Below are 15291 nucleotides of genomic sequence, written 5' to 3'. Positions count from 1 at the left end.
GCAACCGCCGACCCAAAGCAACACAGGCCCGACGAGGCCCAGGGACATTCACAAGGTAACGAGCAGCCAGGACCCTGTTCGACCGCCAAAATCCCCGCGCCCGAATATCAGACCAAGACATATTCCCAAAGACGGCAGCAAGAGCCGCGAACTTACGAACGTCATGGGCACGGGGATAGACCGCAGGCTGGCTGGACCTAATAACCCTGCGGACGACCTGAGAGACCCGAACCCGCGAACAGGGAAGAAGGGAAACCGGATCAACCCACAGCGCGTCCCCGGACACAGAAGCTGTGGCGCGCAAATAACGGCGAAGCGCCGCAACCGGACACAAAACATGATGCACCCCTGGCCTGACCAACCAAGCATCAACCACCCATGGACCCCTCCGGAACGCAGCAGTCTCATTCTTTGCCAGAAAAGAAGGAGACGGCTGCAAACGAACAAAACTATCACCACGACCAAAAGAGCAGAAACCCCTGCGCCGGAGGAGAGCATGAAGCTCCCCTACCCGACCCCCAGAGGCCAAAGCCAACAAGAAAAGTGCCTTGGAAAAACAATCCTGGACCGAAGGGGCCACAACGAAACGAGGAGATGAAAGGAAAGCGAGCACTCTGTCCAAAGACCAGGACGGCTCAGGCGACGCATGAGCAGGCCGGAGGTGAAACAATGCACGAGACAGCTTGCGAAACGGCGCAGACGTAACATTGATACCGAAAGCAAGCTGAAGCGGCTCCGCCAGCGCCGCACGATACGAAGCGACAGTGTTAGGCATAAGATGACGGTCCTGAAACAACCACGAGAGGAAGGACAAGACCACCCGAACAGACAAAGAGCCAACACGACGAAGACGCAAAAAGAAACGGAAGGACCGCCAGGAAACTTCATACTGCCACCGAGAAGAAGCCCTCAGGTGGGACACCAACAAGGAGGCCACCTGATCACCATAGAGATGATGATAGACTCGAGTCAAAAAAACCATACGCGAAGACTCGAGGAGAAGATCGAACCAGCTACGTGACGTACCGGCCCGATCTGCTGAAAGAGGCGGAGCCGCGGGAAAACCCTCGGGTTCGGACACCGAGCAACCAGCGCCTGAAACCAAGGCTGGGCCGGCCACCAAGGGGCCAGAAGGACAACTCTCCTCCGGTAAGTCTCTAAGCGAGTCAGGACCTGGAGCAACAGCCGAACCGGGGGAAAGAGGTACAGGAACCCCCACCTCGACCAGTCGAGCCGAAAGGCATCGACCCCGACGGCCTCGCAATCGGGGAAGGGCGCCGCATAAACGGGAGGACGCCGCGACCACGCCGACGCGAAGAGGTCCACTTCGGGGCGCCCGAATGTCTGGCAAAGCCAACGGAAGGACTCGTCGTCGACCGTCCACTCCGTGGAGAGGGGAACGAAGCGAGACAGGGCGTCGGCCAAGACGTTGGACACGCCCCGTACGTGAACCGCCAGGAGAGCCAAACCCCGAGAACTCAGCAGACGAGTCACCCGAAGCGACCAACCCCAAAGAGACAAGGACCGCATCGAACCCCCGCGGTTCAGGCAATGAACCACCGGAGAGCAGTCCGAATGGAGCCAAATCGTCGATCCGCGGGCCACCCGAATCCTCCCCAGAGCAAACCACACTGCCGCGAACTCCCGCACCGTACTGTGAGCTCGACGGAAGGACGGATCCCAACGCCCCTGGCCGGCCTGGTGAGCACTGGTCACAAAACCCCAGCCGAGAGACGACGCATCCGTGTACACATCGAGCGAGGGCTCGGGCAGGCGCCAAGGCACTGAACCCCGAAAAACCCGAAGAGGAAGCCGGTGACGCAGCAACCGACGCAAGTCCCCCGGGGGTCGAACTCTGCGATCGCGAGAGAGGCGGAAGGGGGAACCCCGAAGGAACCAGAACAGCCGTCGAAGCCAAACCCGACCCGGCGGGTAGACCACCATCGCGAAGTTCAGGCTCCCGCACAGCCCCTCGAGCAACCGCCGGGTGACCCGAGGGCCCTCCAGAAACAGACGAAGGCGGGACCGCAGCCGCAGGAGAGACTCCGGAGGGAGAGACAAGGAGGCGGTTCGAGAGTCCCACACGAGACCCAGCCAAGTCCGAACCTGAGAGGGAACCAGATGGGACTTCCTCCAGTTCACCAAGAACCCGAACCCGGCGAGCTGGGAAAGAACCAACTCCCTGGCTAGCAAGCAAGCTGACTGGCTGGGAGCCCAAACCAGCCAGTCGTCGAGGTAGGCCAACACCCGAACACCTAGGAGACGCAAACGAGCCACCACAACCCGTGTAAGGCGTGTGAACACGCGAGGTGCCAGGTTCAACCCGAACGGGAGACAACGAAAGCGGTAACTCAGACGCCCCACTACAAAACCGAGCCAGTCCCTGAACCGCGGATGAATCGGGACATGCCAATAAGCGTCCCGGAGGTCCAGGGACACCATCCAAGCTCCCGGCTCCAAGAGGAGCCGAACCTGAGACAGCGTAGTCATCCGAAAGGAGGGGCAATGAACCCAGGGGTTCAGACGGGACAAGTCCAGAATGAACCGCAGGTCCGCGCAGTCCCATTTCGGAACCGGAAACAGACGGGAAACCCATCTGAGGGACGACGTCGTTTCGACAACGCCCAAGCGTACCCACTCCAAGACGACTCGACAGAGCGCAGGGGAAGAAGCCTGCCCTGCCAGCCCCGACCCCCCCAAAGGGGGGGAGGGGCCACCCAACGCCACCGCAGGCCGCGAGACACGACCCGAAAGGCCCACGAATCGTGGGACCAGGCGCGGGCGAACAGCGCAAGCCGCCCCCCCATCGCCCCGTCAAGGGGGCAAACCGCGAAAGGGCCGGCGACCCTTACGAGACCCAGAACCCCGCACAGCGCGAACACCGCGCCGACCAGACGAGGGAGGGTCCGCAGGAGGAGCCAACCCCAAACCTGACACCAGAGGCCTACCACGACGAGAGGAACCCCGAGCCCTGGCACGACCTTTCCGGGAAGACCCACCCCGGGACCCCCGGAAAACCAACAAGTCCGACATCGGACGACAAGCCGCCGACGCAGCCTGAATAAACTGCGCCACGGCCGACTCCCCAAACAGGAGAGGACAAAAAGGTGAAGAACGCCTAAGAGCCAGAGCCCAAGCAGATTCCACGGAGGAACCCAGCACCGCCTGCCGACACGCGAGACGGGAAGCATAGAACAGGGAAACCGCATCCCGCAAAATCGGCGTGAACAGCTTCAACAAGGCAGCCGACGAACGCGCAGCCGAGGACAAGGTGCCGGACCCCGGGACGGACCCAAGCGTCCCCACATCCTCCACGAGCCAATCCGAAGACAGCTCCAGGAGGGAAAAGAACCGCAAGGCCGAACACAAAAGGCCCCGAGCGCGCAAGTCCTCCGCCACGAGCGCCGCCGAAAGGGAGGGAACCTGCACATGGAGCTGAATAACGCCCACATCGCGGGGAAGGGCAGGGGCAAACAAGCACTCATTCAGGTACTCAAGGTCACCCCCCAGGAAAACCTGAAGCACCGTGGAAGCTTCCCGCCACTCCAGCGTGCGGGAACGACAGAAGGAATGCCAGGAATCCAGACCAAACAAGGGGCAGTCTGCTAGCCAGGACGACTCCGGAACCTCGTAACGGAGCCAGAAAGGGAACGAAGTCCCAAACCTGAACGTGGACGGATCCATTTCCGAGGCATAATCCGGGTCACGCATGAGGTAAGCTGCAAAGGCCGCTCGCACCACACCAGGTTGGATGCGATAAGCCGAAAACCTCCGGAAGGACGGAACCGACGTACCCGGGGGAACACGGAACCGAACCCGGGGAGGGGCCGACACCAAATCCAACTCGTACGCAGAGGGGGGGAAAGAAAACCCCACTCCTTGTAACAATAAGCCCCGCTCAGTGGGAAGAAAAACCCAGGCGGGGTCCAGCGGGGCCCAAGGCCCCCAAGTCAGCCCCTCCCCAGCCTCGAGGTCCGTCACCACAGGACCCGAGGCCGAGTCCTCTCCCCAAGCCCCGACCCCACAAGACAAGGACGGAGCAGCCGAAAAAGCTGGAGGAAGGGGGGCCCACTGGTCAGACCCTGAAGCTTCGGCCGGGAGACAAGACTCGAATGCCTCTGCCGCCCCCCCGGAAGGGGCAACCCCCGAAGCTGCCCGAGTCTCGAGATCAAGTAACCCCTGCCCCGACCCCGAAACCCTCAGACGCTTCGGGGCCGGAAGCAGGGGCGGGGGACCAGAACGAACAGAAGGGGAAGGACGAGGAGGTGCGGACTGAACCAGGATCGAAGCGACCCCCACCCCCAAGTCCGGGTCTCGAAAAGCAAAGCGGGGCAGCCCCGGGGCATCCGGGGAAGCAACCAACCGAGCGCGTTGCAACAGACGAAACCTAGACTGCAACGCACGTGCCGCCTGTACCCGAATAGAATCATCAGAGGATTGGGTAAATTGAGTCACAAGCAAGCAGCAACACTCACAGGACTCAGGGTCGAAAGTATCACCGACCCAACAGGCAGCGTGGCAGAGGCAAAAACAATGAGGGTCACCCTGAGACAAGGGGACCGAGCAACCCTCAAACTCGCACACAGCGAGTGGGGACTCCGGGGTCACATCCATCGGACCCACGCGCCCCCTAGGGGATTCCCAGGGTCCTGAGCGTTTACTTTAAGAGGACTCGCGCTCAGGTAGTCCCAGGCAGGGTGCTGCAAACCGGCGCCCAAAACTACCAAGCAAACTTCTAAAGCTGAACCCCAGGGACGTGTACACTCACGGGGACCTAGCAGGGGGCGCCACCGAGGAGAACAGTGGAAGGGCAAAAACAAACTGAATAAAATGACAGAACCCCCCCACCAGGCAAAAACAAAAAGAAAAACAAAACCCCGCAAGAGGACAGCGAACCCCAAGGAACAGAGCCGGCCGCGATGTCGGGAAATACAAGCTGAGCAGCACCCTGCGCCCCTACCAGTGCAAACTGCCTCTTACCTGCCGGTAACAAGGGAGAACAGAACACCCAAGAGCCCAACAGGCGGCCGAAAAACCGAAAGGTAAAACGGACCAGCAGAGGCAGACCCCGAGGAGCCTGTGGAAGGTGACCCCAAGCCCCAAGGGCAGTACTTACAGGGCACCTAGGGAAGGCAGCCCTAGGCGCATGCAGCCCGAGTACTGAAGATAACTCCTGGCTCTCGCACCCACAAAACTAACACCACACACAAAGCACAGTGCAGTAGCGACACCGGAGCCAGAGCACACGACCATCGCCTATAGCATCAGCCTCAAGAACTGAGGTGTGGGTAGCCGGCGCGGGGGGTCTGGGGCTTCCCCTTCCCCCTCCCGGGGAGGGGGGAGCTGCGCAGACAGCGGCGCGGCAGTGTGTGACGTCACACTAGTTTGCTTGTTTTCGGTTGGGGAGTTCTATCCACTAGTTCGGTTTTAGGTAGCAATTTTAACCAGAATAGGGGTTTGTTTTGGGGCGCTTACCTTTCTGGGTGCCTGTTCCGGTCGATGGCAGACATAGAATGCTTCCAACTACACGGGGGCTTCTATAGGCCATTGCTCCCCTTGCCTCTCTGAGGGGGCCCGGTTCTGGCCGTGGTCCCCGGTAGGCCTAAGAACTCCATACACATGACTGATGCCAAAGTCTGACATTAGCATATCAGCCTGGGATAGCTCCGGGGAGCCGACGGGGCTCCCCCCAGAAAAAATACTAGAAAGTTTTCTTTTGCAAACAGTGGAAGACGGTTGGAACAAGCTAAGCGAAAAAGAAGGTGGCAGAGGCCAAACCCGTCAGAATTGTAGTTTCAAAGCGTTATACAACAAACAGTACTGGGAAGACGAGACACCCCAAGCGTAGCTCTCGCTCTGTAAAGCTAATATTTTTAGTTACCTAACAATGTAGGAGTTACACTTGGGGTAACTACACACTGCAACAGAGCAAATTACTATTAACTAAATGTTGAATAAATTAAAAAATCTGATTAGGCCTATTGTTTCTTAATTTAAGTAGGAAACTGCATTAAGTAATTAAAGCAGAGCACATAATTAATAAAGTACTGTATAGTACTGTACAAGAAATAACTATTGGAACTTTTAATACAATTCTGCTCATTTTTAGTTAACCAATTTTTAAATAAAACACACATATACGTACAAAATTGCTAAAAAACGTGAAAATATTTTGCCATCCACCAAGTGTTTTATTGTTGGTATGGTTTCTGGAAGCAGTTCGAGTGCATTCACCTGAAAAGAAAAAAATATACATTAGGGAGGGATTTTCAAACATTAGTGCAAACATCACTGTACTGTACTGTACAGATTTATAGAAACAGTCACTATCATGGTGGCTTATAATAGATATGGTTAATTATACATAATAAAGTCCACATGATTTTGAATATCGAGAATATCCAATAGCTGGAAATATACCTACAGTGGGTTCTGGGAATTGTTCTGCTCCCCAAATCCTGTCATAAGCCACATTTGACTTGTGATAACCTGGTACCCTGTCTGTACTCCAAGAGAATTCTATTACCATTAAGGGCCAAAGGCTTTTAAACTCACTCCCTCTAAATACAAGGGACATGACTTGCCAACTTTTTTTAACACTCTTGTAGGCAATTTGATAAAACACCTCCAAAGGGTACCTGATCAACCAGATTGTGATTCCTAGTCAGAACCCTGAAACAGCATCCAACAGCCTGGTAAACAGGAGTTCTGGCCCAAGATTAGGTCATAGGGTCATTGATCCTCTGGACCACCTAAAGGTAGCAACAAATTTGGAGGAAAATGGGAAAGGATAAAAGGGCATTAATATACTAATTTGTTTTCTCAGTGACAGGCAGTCTGTATATATACAGTACAGTATATACATGGTAGGCTTGTATTGGGGTCCTTCCAAGATCAAACTACTGACCTTCTCCAGGAACAGCTGACTAACTCCCAGGGTACCTGGGAGTTAGTCAACTGTAGTAGGATTGTAAGTGAACAGAGGCATAAGGTGACAGGAAACATGCCCAGCTATTTCTGATGTGACAGGGACTGGAATCTGGGATTGCCATCTAAGAGTCTAGAACAAGCAACTATTATGTTGCTTGTTCAATTATAGACCAATATCAATTATAAACAATTATAGACCAATATAAACAATTATAGACCAATATCAAATCTACCCACTCTATCAAAAATATTTGAAAAAATTATTTACAAACAGCTCTATTCCTACCTCGTAAAATTCGACATACTCAGCCCCTGCCAGTTTGGCTTCCGGTCCCAAAAGAGCACCAATGATGCAATCATTAGTCTCCTTGACATTATCTACTCAGCCCTTGACAAAAATGAGTTTCCGATTGGACTCTTCATTGACCTAAGAAAAGCCTTTGATACTGTTAATCACAACTACCTCTTACTTAAACTCCAGCATTATGGAATCCCAGGCCTTGCCCTTGACTACATCCGATCCTATCTTAGTGACAGACACCAATATGTAACCATCAATGATACAACTTCTTCCACTCTACCAATTACCGTTGGAGTGCCACAGGGCAGCATCTTAGGACCTCTTCTATTTCTTATATATATAAACGATCTGCCTAATGTCTCTAATATTCTTAAACCTATATTGTTTGTTGACGATACTACCCTTATCTACTCAAACCTCAACCCACATACACTAAATAATGTTGTGAATAATGAATTAAAAAAAGTCCACTTATGGATGTCAACGAACAAACTAACATTAAACATCGAAAAGACTTACATCTTATTTGGAAGCAAATCATCAAATGCAATTCAGCTACAGATAGACAACATTAACATCAGTAATAAAAATGATGGCAAGTTTCTTGGCCTATTCCTAGACAAGAGACTCAACTTCAGCACCCACATTCAACACATAACTAAGAAAGTCTCTAAGACAGTTGGTATACTCTCCAAAATCAGATATTATGTTCCTAATTCTGCTCTCCTCTCACTATATTATGCACTAATCTACCCCTATCTTAATTATGGTATCTGTGCATGGGGGTCTACCACTGCAAACCACCTTAAGCCCATCATCACACAGCAAAAATCTGCTATCAGAATTATAACTAACTCTGCTTTCAGACAACACTCAGCTCCCTTGTTTAAATCCCTAAACTTGCTAAATATTAACTCCCTCCACACATTCTCTTGTGTCAACTACATTTACAAAACCCTGTTCTTAAATGCAAACCATGCTCTGAAACTCTCCCTGGACAGATGTAATAGGACCCATTATCACCACACCAGAAATAAATATCTCTTTGATATCCCCAGGGTCAAACTTAATCTGTGTAAACACTCTATGCAAATTAAGGGACCTAATCTATGGAACTCACTCCCTAGTGAATTGAAAAACTGTAAAACTTTTGCCTTATTTAAAAGCAAAACCAAAAAGTACCTAACTTCATCTTCTTAGTTTCCTACACTGAGCTTTAAATTTGCTCTGTACCTAGTGTTACCCAATCTCCTAATTTTTATGTAATATCAAACAACCTTAGTGTTCATTGCTGTCTTCTTTTATGTGCTAGCCATATGCTGTATTGTGACTACCAATTTTTGTCAACTACCATTCAAGCTGTCATTGCAATCAATCTTATATTGTTTCTGCTGTATTGTGCCTACCAATTTGTTGTCAACTACCATTTTAAGCTGTCATTGTAATCAATCTTAGCTACCTATGTGCTTTAATATACTGTACCTACAATTTTCTCATCTTTTTTTTTTTTTTTTTTTCATTTCATGTAATCTGTTATCATTTTTTTGTCTATAAATTTTGCAAGCATTTACCTCCTTAAAATTTTCTTAGATTAAGGACCTGCCCGAAACGCTGCGCGTGCTAGTGGCTTTACAAGACTGTAATTACCATCCTCACATTCCTTATGTACATTCTTGTATATGCATAAATAAATAAATAAATAAATAAATAAACTAACTTAACTTGCGGGTTATTGTATCTTTTGATTCTTCCAAGGATCAACATTCCCATGGCCCAGTCTCTGACCACTCTTCCTGGTTGCTGATCTGGTCAACTAGGCTGTTGGACGTGGCTGCTCACAGCCTGACATTAATCAGTCTGGTTGATCTGGTATCCTTTAGGGGTTTATCAAGTTTTCTTTTGAACACAGGTCACCCAGTTATGCCCCTTGTGTATAAATATGGTGCATATCTTGCATATCGTATGCTCTCAGCATACCTATTGCCCATCTGCTTTTCAATGGAGCTATTTTGCACATCCTACCATGCCTCCTGCTTTCATGTGATGTTATTTCAATATGCAGATTTTAAACCAACCCCAATAATATTTTCCAAGTATAAATTATTATGCATCTCTTCCACCTGTGCTCATGGGAATACAGGTTTAAAGATTTTAGTCTCAATAATTTAGATGTTTTATCGAGTGGATTCTAACAGTAAAGGACCTTTGCACACACTCCAGGTCTGCAAGTTCTCCAGCTATGAATAAGACCATTATTGTGGAACAGAATTCCACCCTAGAAAGCATTAGTGTTTTTAAGAATATCATCATTGGCACGGAATTTCTTGTTTGAAAGTTCTTGTTACCCATGTGGGTAACATGTTACCCTTGTGGCCGCGGGGACGCTAAGCCCCGGAAGCACCTCAAGGTAACCCATCCTGTCCTTTTTCTTACAGTTGTGACATACTTTATTGTGTTCTTAAAACGTAAGGTCCTTATGACACTTGTCCATCACAATAACTCGCCCCCAGATCTTTTACATTTTTTTTCTGTAGTGTGATACTTTAAATATGCAGTTTCCATAATATTTTCATTGTTTCTATAGTGCAGTTGCTGGAACTTATCAAGCACAAAATTAAAATAGTACTTTTATGTCCAATCACATTTATACAAAAAAAATTGCAACCAACACTGCCAATAGCAATCAATCTACTAATACCTTATCTATACAAGGCCAGCTAATAAGAACACACAGTACTTGGCTATATTAATGATTAACAATAGATAAATATATCATACAATGGCTGATTATCAGCTCAGAAAAAGTAACAAAATTCATCAGTACATAGAGAGAGACTAGAGAATCTATTGACAATGCACACTGGTGAAATGGTACACGGTAGCAAAATGAACTTTGCAACACAGGGTAAATTGTATGAACCAAATTGTCATGGACTACAATATAAATAAATGATGCAGGTGCCCAGGAGAGGGACGCAGAAATAAGGGATAAGCACAAGACAGAAAAATAACTTCATAATAAGAAACTTTGCGAGAGAAGAAAAGAATAACCAGGAACTCATTGAGGATATGATTGAGAAACTGTTAGGCAAGGTGGAGGAATAAAAATTTATCAAAGGTTGAGAGGATTAGGTAGGCCTGAGGCAAATATGGTACAAATAACCATTACAAATTTTGAGCACAAAACGTTGATACTAAGCAGGGCCTGTGAACTCAAAGATCTAGCAGGGTGTAACCAAGTATACATATCCCCAGACCTCTCAGTTGAGCCCCCTACCCCTCCCCCCCAAAAAAAAGACAAGGTGCTAAGAGGCAAAGTAAAGGAATTAAAAAACACAGACCAACACACAAATGCAAAGCTAAAGATCAGGAGAGGGCAGGTGATCTGGATAGTAGAAGGGTGAGAGGACATAGTCCTTCACCCAGCCAGACCAAACTAACCATCTCGAACGACAAACGGGTGCAGAACCAGAGCGACAATGAACCAAACAGGAACGTGTTAAACACAGTAACAATCTCTCAGTCCACCACGGAACAATGTCAGTTCAAATTGCTTCTACACAAGTGCCAGAAGCCTGGTAAATAAATGTTGACATTATGTGTATATGCTGAGGCTGAAAATCCAGCCATCATTGGCATCAGTGAAACAAGGGCACCGAGAGGATATAAAAAGTAAATCCCCGACATCACAGTGATGCCACACACCTCGTGCACACAATACAGAATGTTCCCCGTTGCTAGAGCAACACTGGGCTCGGTTACGATAGGTCCGTTAAGTTTGGTTTGTATAAAGGGTAGTGATGACAGGCCTAACTTTTTGCAGTTCCTAAACTTCACTTAGAAAACATTTACATTTCTTGTGACCAACACACAGTATCTGTGTATGCCTACCTTATAGGCTAGGCTGAAAATGCCATGCATGATCAGGGGATATATAAACAAGTTTAAAACAAAAAACTATTTACTCGGGGTAACTTTTTGTCAAAATGTCATTATTATGCAATGTTCGTGTTATTAAACCACGCAAGCCTTTTGTAGTGTTATAGAGGGAATATTTGCCTGAAACTGTGTGTGTACTTAAGCATACTAGCTCTGTCTAGAAATCCAACATTCTGCTTTAACTTTATATTTATTTATAAACAAGAAGGTACACGGGGTTTATGAGAGTACATAGCACTGATCTTTTCACATTCTTGTAAAGCCACTAACACGCATACCTTTTTGTTTATATGTACTTATACCTAAACTATTATAATTATAGAAATCTCACATTAAAGCTGTTAGGATAAACACGGAAAAGCATAGTTTCTTGCGAGTAATGATCTTGTACACAAGACGTTGATGACATCTTGAGACGAGTACCTGAGGGGCCACTAAGACAAGCGTGTGGCCCTTCACCACCACACACCACGGGCAGCCCACACAACACTCCACATCTGCCATCACCTCAACACTCGGGGCCCCAGGTGTAAGAAAGACCTCACAAATACATACACACTTCAAGACGACATCTTGGGCTGTCTCCTCCTCCATTGTTGATGTAAGAGTCTCCGTGTCTCTAACTCCGTCCTCGGCGTCTGCCCTCACACTCAGCACATGCCCGGTGAGCCAGGTGTGCAGGACGGGTGTAGGGTGCGGGTGTAGGGTGCAGGTGTAGGGCGAGGGGTGTAACAACACTCACAGGCGCCGCCTCTCACAGTTCAAACTTGTCCACAACACCGCCACCAGGGGCATTGTGGGCCGCATGGAGGACGCGGTGTGGAGCACTCTCACCGTCTCCTCTATATACTCCTCTCTACTCTCTCTCAATTTATACTATATTTTTAGGCAGTAGAATTTTGACTTTTATTTATTATTAATCAAAATGTATAAAAAATATTAATGCGGATTTGGAAAGCGTCGTTCTTTATCTCCGTATTTAATCCCCAGACGTTATTGTGTGGGACGAGAGATTTAAACATTTAAACAGTTATCTGTAATTCGTTTAATAATTCGTTGTCTCGTGGAGGCAGACTGTGTATGTATATACATTAACCTTATATCGATATTTCTCCAAGCCCAGGATACAACTCCACAACAACGGCTTGTTCGACAAGCCGCTGGCTTCCTGTCCTAGTCGAGGCCACTAGTGCTAGTGGGACCTCAGGTAAATTAAGGTAAATAACTGTAATAGTAATAATAATAATAATAATAATAATAATAATAATAATAATAATAATAATAATAATAATAATAATAATTATAATAATAATAATACAATTAGATTAGATTATATTTTTTATTCAGGTAAAGGTAAAAATAAAAAAAAAATGTTTATTTAGGTAAGGTACATACATACAATAAATTTTTACAAAGATTGGTTGACTTATAGGTAGAGCTAGTACATACAATGCCTAAAGCCACTATTACGCAAAGCGTTTCGGGCATAGGTACATACATTGAGTTACAAACATAATGTTGGATTTAAAGATAGAGGTAGTAAATACAATACCTACAGTCACTAGTATGCATAGCGTTTCGAGCAAGTGAGGGGGAAAAACACATACTAAAACTTAATAGTAACTGAGCTTAAAGTATAAATTGTGTTGAAAAAATAAAAAATAAAATAAGGGGGGGGGGACAAGGCAGAGAATAGCAATTATAAAAGTTGGTCAACAAACAGCATTTATTACAATAGTAAGACATGGGTTGACATTTAGGGGTAAGGTAGGTTACATGGAGTTTATTAGGTAGTTTTTAGTTTTTATCTTAAACTGGTTGAGAGAGGTACAGTCTTTGACATGATTGGGAAGGTCATTCCACATTATGGGTCCTTTGTTTTGCAGAGCATTTCTAGTTTGATTAAATCGTACTTTTGGGATATCAAATGGATATTTGTTACTGGTGTGGTGCCCATGGGTTCTGTTACAACCTTCTAAGAAGCTCTTAAGGTCATGATTGACGTTACAGTTCAGAGTTTTAGATATATATGGTACACATGAGAGGATGTGCAGTGACTTAATATCTAACACATTTAGGGATTTGAGTAAGGGTACCGAGTGGTGTCTGAGGCAAGAGTTAGATATTGTTCTAATAGCAGCTTTGTATTGAGTAATTAGAGGACGTAAATGATTTTGGGTAGTAGAACCCCAAGCACAAATACCATAGTTGAGATAAGGATAGATGAGAGAGTAATAGAGCGTCACCAGGGCAGGGCGAGGTACATAATATCTATCTTAGAAAGAATGCCAACAATTTTAGAATTTTTTTTTTGCTATATTTAGAATGTGTCCCTGGAAATTCAGTTTGTTATCGACGAGGACACCAAGGAATTTACCATCAACTTTGTTACTAATTTGGATATTGTTTATTCTTAGATTAATTTCATTTGAGGATTTATTACCAAACAAAATATAGAAAGTTTTGTCAATGTTAAGGGTGAGTTTGGTAGCAGTTAGCCAAAGATGAACTTTCTTTAGTTCAGTATTCACTGTGACATTTAGAGCAAGAGGGTCAGGACTGGAGAAAATGAAGGTTGTGTCATCAGCAAATAAGATTGGTTTGAGGTGTTTGGAAGGTCATTAATATAGATGAGAAAGAGGAGAGGGCCAAGTATGTTGCCCTGAGGAATTACTATTACTACTACTACTACTAATAATAATAATAATAATAACAAAATCCACTAGGCCTATAGGTGGGCCGGAACTACGACCCAGCATTGCCAGGCGCATACTCTACCACTAGAGTATGTGGTATGTGGTAGAGCATAGTCCTAGTGGATTTGCCATAGTCCTAGCAACAAGTCAGTGGTGGACTAGTGGTAGAGTTTGTGCCTGGAATTGCTGGGGATCATATAGATAGGTTCGCACCCACCTACAATCCTAGTGGATTTTTTCATTGATATATATATCACATTAATGTGAGTTTTGTGTGTTAATAATAACAATAATAGTTTATTTAGGTCCAAATACATTTATACAAAATGAGTTACAAGCGGAATGTTGGATTTCTATATAGAGCTAATACATACTATGCCTATAGCCTAGTGCACACAGCGTCGGTGTCAAGGTGTCCCCCAGGGGAGGACTAGGGTGTCAAGGTACCCCCATGGGAGGACTAGGGTGTCAAGGTGTTCCCCAGGGGAGGACTAGGGTGTCAAGGTACCCCCAGGGGAGGACTAGGGTGTCAAGGTACCACCATGGGAGGACTTGGGTGTCAAGGTGTTCCCCAGGGGAGGACTAGGGTGTCAAGGTACCCCCAGGGGAGGACTAGGGTGTCAAGGTACCACCATGGGAGGACTTGGGTGACAAGGTGTCCCCAGGGGAGGACTAGGGTGTCAAGGTACCCCCAGGGGAGGACTAGGGTGTCAAGGTACCACCATGGGAGGACTTGGGTGACAAGGTGTCCCCAGGGGAGGACTAGGGTGTCAAGGTGTTCCCCAGGGGAGGACTAGGGTGTCAAGGTACCACCATGGGAGGACTTGGGTGACAAGGTACCCCCAGGGGAGGACTAGGGTGTCAAGGTACCACCATGGGAGGACTTGGGTGTCAAGGTGTTCCCCAGGGGAGGACTAGGGTGTCAAGGTACCCCCAGGGGAGGACTAGGGTGTCAAGGTACCACCATGGGAGGACTTGGGTGTCAAGGTGTTCCCCAGGGGAGGACTAGGGTGTCAAGGTACCCCCAGGGGAGGACTAGGGTGTCAAGGTACCACCATGGGAGGACTTGGGTGACAAGGTGTCCCCAGGGGAGGACTAGGGTGTCAAGGTGTTCCCCAGGGGAGGACTAGGGTGTCAAGGTACCACCATGGGAGGACTTGGGTGACAAGGTGTCCCCATGGGAGGACTAGGGTGTCAAGGTACCCCCAGGGGAGGACTAGGGTGTCAAGGTACCACCATGGGAGGACTTGGGTGACAAGGTGTCCCCAGGGGAGGACTAGGGTGTCAAGGTGTTCCCCAGGGGAGGACTAGGGTGTCAAGGTGTTCCCCAGGGGAGGACTAGGGTGTCAAGGTACCCCCATGGGAGGACTAGGGTGTCAAGGTGTTCCCCAGGGAAGGACCAGGGTGTCAAGGTACCCCCATGGG

At 47.8% G+C, this 15291-nt stretch overlaps 2 protein-coding genes across 3 annotated transcripts in view; one reads left to right on the top strand and one right to left on the bottom strand.

Moving 5' to 3' along the window:
- The window catches only part of LOC123769138 (putative leucine-rich repeat-containing protein DDB_G0290503), a 273502-nt gene extending 261531 nt beyond the window's left edge, over positions 1 to 11971 (bottom strand). The window contains 2 exon segments of the mRNA XM_069316913.1: positions 6146 to 6234; positions 11726 to 11971. Of these exon segments, the coding sequence (XP_069173014.1) occupies positions 6146 to 6234; positions 11726 to 11764 (128 nt within the window). The 5' untranslated portion in view covers positions 11765 to 11971.
- LOC123769148 (acyl-coenzyme A synthetase ACSM3, mitochondrial) overlaps positions 1 to 15291 on the top strand; it is a 401722-nt gene that overhangs the window by 136596 nt on the left and 249835 nt on the right. The window lies entirely within an intron of this gene.

The sequence above is a fragment of the Procambarus clarkii genome, chromosome 86, assembly GCF_040958095.1.
Source record: "Procambarus clarkii isolate CNS0578487 chromosome 86, FALCON_Pclarkii_2.0, whole genome shotgun sequence".
Lineage (NCBI taxonomy): Eukaryota > Metazoa > Arthropoda > Malacostraca > Decapoda > Cambaridae > Procambarus > Procambarus clarkii.
This window is presented reverse-complemented; position numbering and strand designations above follow the sequence as displayed.